The sequence below is a fragment of the Dermacentor albipictus genome, chromosome 7 (assembly GCF_038994185.2).
Source record: "Dermacentor albipictus isolate Rhodes 1998 colony chromosome 7, USDA_Dalb.pri_finalv2, whole genome shotgun sequence".
NCBI classification, from domain to species: domain Eukaryota; kingdom Metazoa; phylum Arthropoda; class Arachnida; order Ixodida; family Ixodidae; genus Dermacentor; species Dermacentor albipictus.
In genome coordinates, this window is record NC_091827.1 from 34,120,750 (window position 1) to 34,128,415 (window position 7,666).

At 46.7% G+C, this 7,666-nt stretch overlaps 1 protein-coding gene across 1 annotated transcript; it reads left to right on the forward strand.

The window, feature by feature from the left end:
- The first annotated feature begins 1,773 nt into the window (after positions 1-1,773).
- On the forward strand, positions 1,774-3,738 carry LOC139047785 (peptidyl-prolyl cis-trans isomerase sig-7). The gene has a single exon (XM_070521867.1). The coding sequence runs from the start codon at positions 2,054-2,056 to the stop codon at positions 3,566-3,568; it is 1,515 nt and encodes a 504-aa protein (XP_070377968.1). The 5' UTR covers positions 1,774-2,053; the 3' UTR covers positions 3,569-3,738.
- The last annotated feature ends 3,928 nt before the right edge of the window (positions 3,739-7,666 follow it).

The window sequence follows — 7,666 nt, forward strand, 5'->3', positions numbered from 1 at the left end:
GGGGTACATTTTTGTTAGCGGGCGGTACGTGGCTGAGCTATGTATTCTTTGGTGCCCGATCTTATCTTGCATCATTCTGTAGTTTTCGTGTTTCGACGTCTGAAAAATGAAGCATAGAAAAAAAACCACCGGGCATTTCTTTGCGTTTTCATGGCAAAACAGGCAATGACCACTTGCAGAAGTACGACTGCGCATGCGCCAAAACCGGCCGCGAGGCGGCGCTTCGTGAGCGCCGTCTCCGTGGTTGGAAAGCAAACTGCGCTGCTCGGGTAGGGTGTCTAGCCACCCTAGCTCGTGCGTGACATGCCGGCCAACTGAGTCGCTTTCGGGTGCACGAGCTATTATTATGAAAATGGAAATAGTAATTTCTTCAGATTTCCGCCCGCGAAGGTTAAAGTGGAGAAGTTTGTGGACGGCAGCGGTGAAGCGGTCGAACCCGGACGGCACGCCGCGGCAGCTAACAGTGCATTCTAGGATCTGTGGCTCATGCAGGCGACTTCTATTCCCTTGTCATCTCCTGCCAGTTCTGCAACGCTGAACAGAAGGCCATCGACGTGCTGGCAGGGCTCGCTGAGGCTGTAAAATATAAATAATGCAGTTTTCCTTCGCGCTCGTCACTGAGTGACCCTGAGTACATGCGAGTACGATTAAGCGATTTGTGAAGAACGGCGCAAACAGATGCGGCCAGTCTATGTACGTCATGTCATTTGTGAGTCTGCGCTCATCTTCTTTTTTTCCGTACATGTCAGCTGTGTTACACTCTCTTCCAACATGACTTCGAACCAATTCGTCAAACTATCTGCCTTGATGAGTATTCGCGAGTGAGCGCGAGCGTACTGGCCTGCGGACGCACAGGCTGCCCATATTTAAGCTAATATAACATATAATAAAATAGGTTGGCGTGAGCGTTGAGGCCTTAGCGCTCGCAAAAACACTGAATAACCTACCGCGTACATATAGCGCATGCGAAATTTGGGAAACGGCTTCGTAAACCACAAGCATGCAACACAGCAGTTTGGCGAAACAGCACGAGATGAATATCAAATTTGCAAGCTAGAACGTGTACATCTGTTGTTCCATGCAACAACTAAGAGTTCGGGGAATGCGACAGGCATAAAGCACTCATCCGGCCACACATTCACAGTGCTCTCCGGCAATGTCGCCAATGGTTTTTGTGAACCATGCTGTAACCACGTAGATGCCTGACTTCATGGATGGCGTGTACGTAGCCCCTATGAGGCCAAGTGGAAGGTCCACAGTGTTTACGTTAAGTTTTATGTGCTTAACTTAACCCTATTTTTTTAAAGCCCATCGGCGGTGTGCCTGACAAACGGACGAAGTGTTGGCATGAAGATAACCCCACGCATTGTCGCTCATTATCCAGCGCTCTGAGAAGTCAGCTGTCCGTCACATTTGCAAAAACGGCAAGAAAATGAAGTCCTCTTCAAGCATATTTAAGGCAGGTCATATATGGCAACTACCAAAGAATGTCGGCGCTTTCACAAAACGTGAAAGAAGCGCTGCAAACACAAAGTCGCCACTCGATGCCGCCGTACCAAAGCAAGGCTGGAGCCGGGATGTTTTCCAACCAAGCGGCGAGGCGCAAGCTTCCCGTTTTTCGCGCTAGGTGGCGCTCCGACTTCTGCAAGTGGTCAATTGGTTAGTGCTGCGCCAGAGATTCATAAACATGCTCAAATACTCTATGGCACAGGGCAATCTAAATTCTGTTCCACGATACAGAGGATGCTATTCATTCGTGAATCACTTAATTTACAAACTTGCATCTCATTCGCACGATAAAAGAGCATAAGCAAAACATGTTTTGTTCTGGCCCTTTCGGTTATGCCACTGCTATCGACATCATTACCGTCGTAATTAACATCAGTTCCAATTTTGACGTTTACTCACTCGTGAACGAAATCGTTGATCTTGCGCCGGTCGCTCTCTTGTATTGAATTGGAACGCGAGTGAAATAATGAACTGCCAGCAGTGCTGAAGGCGTCGAGAGCCAGAGGTTTCAGCAGCGACGTGCTTCCGAGCGCGCCGGTGAACTATGGCTGTCGTGATCGAAACGACGCTGGGCGACCTGACGGTCGATCTCTACACGACGGAGCGACCGCGGACGTGCCTCAACTTTCTGAAGCTGTGCAAGCTCAAGTACTACAACCTCGGCCTCTTCCACAGAGTCGAGCAGAACTTCGTGGCCCAAGCCGGCGACCCGAGCGGCACCGGCCGCGGCGGTGAGTCCATGTTCGCCAAGCTGTACGGCGACCAAGCCCGTTACTTCGAGATGGAAAAGAAACCGCGCCTGAAGCACCTCAAGCTGGGAACGCTGTCGATGGTGGGCAGCGACGAGGGCCTCCACGGCTCGCAGTTCATCATCACGCTGGGAGAGAACTTGGACTCCCTCGACGGTCAGCACAGCGTCTTCGGATGCGTCGCCGAGGGCTTCGAGACGATCGAGCGAATCAACGCGGCAGTGTGCGACGGCGAAGGCCGGCCTTACCAGGACATACGCATCTGCCACACCGTGGTCCTGCACGACCCGTTCGACGACCCCGAGGGACTCGAGCTCCCCGACGCGTCGCCCGAGCCGACGCTGGAGATGCTTCGGAGCGACCGGATCGGAGCGCACGAGATCGTTGACGACACGCAGGGGCGCAGCATGGAGGAGATCGAGGAAGAAATCAAGACCAAGGAGGCCCGCGCGCGAGCCACGGTGCTGGAGATGATCGGAGACCTGCCGGACGTCGAAGCCGCGCCGCCGGAGAACGTGCTGTTCGTCTGCAAGCTGAACCCGGTGACGACGGACGAGGACCTGGAGATCATCTTCAGCCGCTTCGGCCCCGTCAAGAGCTGCGAGGTCATACGCGACCGCAAGACGGGCGACTCCCTGCAGTACGCCTTCATCGAGTTCGAGCAGCGGGAGCATTGCGAGAACGCGTACTTCAAGATGGACAACGTGCTCATAGATGACCGCCGTATCCACGTCGACTTCAGCCAGTCGGTGGCGAAGCTGCGCTGGAAAGGAAAAGGTCGAGGGGTGGAGTACATCAATGACGAGCGGGATGGTAAGAGACCCAAAGGTGCTCGTTATGAGCTGAAAGATACGGCACGGCGCGGTGGTGCCGGGGGTCAGTACGATTTAGTGTGGAGCGACAGTGAGGAAGGTGGGGAAGGTGCCAAGCAAAAGGAACGAAGCGAGCGTAGCCAGAAGGACAGAAAGAAGGAAAGCCACAAGGAAAGGCACAGGGATGGCCACAAGGATGGCCACAAGGATAGCCTCAAGGATAGCCACAAGGATAGCCGCAGCGATGGACACAGGTTCAACAGACACGGTGACAGCCATAGAGAAAAACATACCGACAGTCATAGAAGCAGTCACCGAGACCAGGACAGGAAAAGCCACAGGGATGAGTACCAGGAAAGAAGTCGCGAGAGAGATCACAGAGATGAACGGAGAGAGAAGGACAGAAGCCACAAGCGTTCTCATGATCACCAGTCATCCTCATCTCGCCATGGGTCGGACAGCAGGAGTCGAAGCAAACGTATGCACCATGATCGTTGAGCAGTGTTGCACGGTCCGACACCTTCCATATGTAATATACTCATTGCGGTCGCATTTCTCACGCTTCATTGCGAAATACAATTGTGCAAACCTTAACTGTCCTCTGCTGGAGTTTCGTGGCATTGTTAATCTCTCACTATACATTTGAATAAATATTGTTGAAATTTGTACACTATTAACTCAATAGCACTAAGGGCCCTGTGTCACAGGAAATCTGGCACTGGCGTCGGCATCCAGCATCGGACGTTGTTTCGGCAAAAAGAATTTCAAACCACACATACCCAGGCCATCCGTATGGCGTAGGGAACTTATTGAATTAATTGAATTTCTGAAGCTAAAATATGCAGAAAAATCGTAAAGTACGACTCACTCACAACCTACAGACATGGTAGTGTCGGATTGTAATTTGAATATACTGGAAAACATAATTATGTTGTGCAAGAACTCAAACAAACCCCCTTTCCAGCATTTCTACCATTCATAGACAAGTCACGGCTTGCATGCACCGGTGCATGCAAACCTTGAACGCCGTGGAGCTGTGTGTCCATTTCCTTGCAAAACCTCCAGATGGCGCTTGCCTCCGCCGCATCGCGGTCCGCGCAGGATGCTGCGTTTCTACCAGAAAGCCTGCCTTCGTGCTTAGCATTCACTGCCAGCATGTCCCAGTAAACATTACGGTTCCATACACTACGGTTTGCGGGAAGCTTGAGAAGCACTCGGGGATCTTTGAATGGTATCACATTCCACTTTTAAAGGCAAAGCTTAGGTGTGCTCCAAATGTTTTGTGATATTTAAAGTGTCACATTTAGTGCAAGAATTGATCAACAGAGGGCAAGCAAGGTAAGCCTGGAGCCAGCATTTTGACAAGAAGACTTGTGTTGTCGGACAGTCCCCTTGTCAGAAACATGGGCATCAAACTATACAGCTTCTCTTGTTTACCCACTGTCGAGCAGTTCAACTCTTCATCTTCCTGTGACCCGTTTGTCTCGTTTGCAGTACAAGGACATAAACAAAATGCACAGAGGTTTGGTACATTAACATTTTGTAACTATGCTCCATTTCACTCATAACAGGGAATGCTACGAAGGTTATGCAAGTAATGCAGTACAGAAATGTATCGTTTTACACGTTTCATAGAAAACAGGGCTTTGATATGCAATGTCTTATATGGAATATGTTCTTGGTATATTAGAACTATAATGAATGGAGTTATGTTATTATTTGTGTACCTTGAGTCTCCAGTGTGTAATGCACTACCTTTTGGCCGTGAATGTGCTGTGGAAGCTCTGCAGTAGGTGCAATTGTACAAATGTGTCGCTCCACTCGTCGTGCCATGGCTAGAAGGTTCAGATATGTGACATCTCTTGTGACAAGTGTGTCAAATATTGTAATTACAGCATCTGAGATCAACATTGCACCAAATTACATTGCACATTCTGATTTCTTGCTGTCACACAGGTCTGCAATGTGACAATTGTGACAAGTGCTTCAAAAGTATTGCGACTATAACATGTAAAATCAGCCTTTTGCCAAATTATGTAGCACATTCCGCTTTCTCGCCATTATGTAGTGAGCACTGTTTATTTGGTTGCGAATGCAAATGGTGTGAAAAAAATGCTCTAGCCTCTGTAGCATTTCATACTTTGTGTGAAACAGATTAACAACTAATGCTTTGATTTGTAGGATGCAGAATTTTTGACGGGCAGTGTCTGCCAGCTCATTGCAAGATCCAGCAGTAGAAAGCATTTCATGTTGAGTTCTTCACTGCTGTTTCCCTTTATTATTTTGGTGTGAAAGCATCAAATGGCCCGTTGAGTGAAAAACCCAGCGTCTGTAGCAGCGAAACGGCATCTAAATTCCCATTGGCTGCAACGCCATGTCACTTGCGTGCCTTGAGGGGGCAGAGCAGCCGAAAGGGGACATGTTGTGCTGTGCTGGTGGGCCATGTGTTGCACAAGGGGAGGGTACATCACCGCGACGCCACCCTCGCTCTTGGAAACCCGTGTTACCGTGCATTCCTTGTCTGCGCAAGCTCTTGCCTGCATTCTAACTTCACTTCGGCAATCATTATAAATAAGTTAATTTATAAAAAAAATTTAAGTAAATTCGAAAGGAAAAACAGTAGCAAGTTTTGAACCTATGACCTCACGTTCAGAAGTCAGGTGTCTTATTCACTGGGTTAAACCAGTGCCTCCTAGATGGCAGGCCTGTGCACTCTGCTTTACGACATCATGTTACTTGGACCGAAATTTCCGTTGCCAAACCCGGCGTGACAAAAGCAGTGACGTCAAAATCACTGCCCCTTACTTGGGAACGTTCCCATTAGATTCCATGGCAGTCGGGCAAGGTAGCATATGGCATCGCGGATCGAAGTGCACCGGCTTTGTGCTATCTGGGAGGCATTGGCCAAGCGTCTCAACACGCTTGCTTGGCCGCAAGGCGTTCATAACTTTAAGAACCACTCAGTGGCGTCCATTAGACATTAATGTTTTTGCATTCACAACTCGAAGTGCTTAGGTGTCCCCAGATTTTTTTTTAATGAACTTGTGGAGCGCAAGTACTACGCTGGGCAGGAAGAGCAGTGCCAGACCTTATAATGTATAGAAAATTTATAATCAATTTAGCTCGGGTGCTCCTATCTAAATACATGTAAAAGGAGAATTCGTTTTTCTAGGCAACCACTGCACCAAATTTGACGGGGTTTGCTGCATTTAAAAGAAAAACTTAAAATCTAGTGACTGTTGGTTTCGAATTTGCGATTTAGGTCGTCAATTTTTAATAAAAATTTGGCAAAAATCGCAAATTTTCAGAAAACGAAACTATCAAGTTTACAACTCCGTAACTCAGCAAGAAAAAATGATATCGCAATTCTGTAAATTGTACCTGATAGCACATCTAAAGCGGACAAAATTGATATGTTACACATGAACCTCAAAAAATGGGGAAATGTGTAATTACAAGTTTTGCAGAACCCTCGTAAACAACGTAACAAATTCACGTTAGATGTAAACTGACCTAACAAATTTGTCCGCTTTGAATGGTCTAATGGATGCCGTTTACAGAATCGCGATATCTGTTTTTCATGCAGAGCTATTAGTTTGTAAACTTCGTGCTTCTATTTTTTTCAAACTTTTGAATTTTTGAAAATCTTTTCCACAAAATTCAAGCCCTAAATCGAAATTCCGCTTCCAACAGTCACTAGAATTTAACTTTCTCTCTCAAATGCAACAAATTTCATTAAAATCGGTCCAGGGGTTATCTCAGAAAAACGTTTTTGCGTTTTTACATGTATTTGAATAGGCCGCGTCGGAGTTGGGCCCGAGCTAAAGCTTCCTCTTAAGTAAAATTTAAGTGCAGTTGGCCTTTAAAACGAATCTCTACCTCTGGTCCATTTCCCTATTAAAATACATGCGAAACAGAAATTGTCCCATTACACACTCGCTTAAGCAATTCAAATGAATATTACTGGGTTTAAGAGAGCCAAATCCTACTAGTTGTGGGAATTAGAGACTTTTGATTAATGGCCTTATAACTTTTACCAATATTGCTGAAATTTAGTAAGCTAAAAAGAAAGTGAAGCGCTAAGTTTATGAATTTGTAACTCAGCACCTCTATACAGGTATCGCAGTTCTGTAAACTGCATATGTAAAGGCATCTCAAGTGGGTACATGCGATCTACGAGTTTACAGCTTACACGAAAATACTACAGTGTTTAGTGGAAGTGTTCTGCAAAAATCCTGCTCACAGTTTAGTGGCACATTTCAGAGCAACATATAATGCATAAATTTTGTCTGCTCACTAGGTGCAGTTAAATAATTGTGATGTTTTTTTTTTATGTTGAGTTACAGATTTATAGACTTGATGCTTCAGTTTCCTTATTTTGCAACTTGTAACAATTTTTGTAAAAAGAACTGATGGCCTAAATAAACAATGTGTTCTTTACAATCTACAGGATTTTTAACCCTTTAACAGAATTGACCACATTTGGCACAGTGGATTCCACGCAACACAAGTTCTCCATTCCCATGTATCTAGACAAGAGTTCATGACATAAAACTTTTAACCACGGAGCGCTTGAAGCCTGCGCCAGCCGCCATC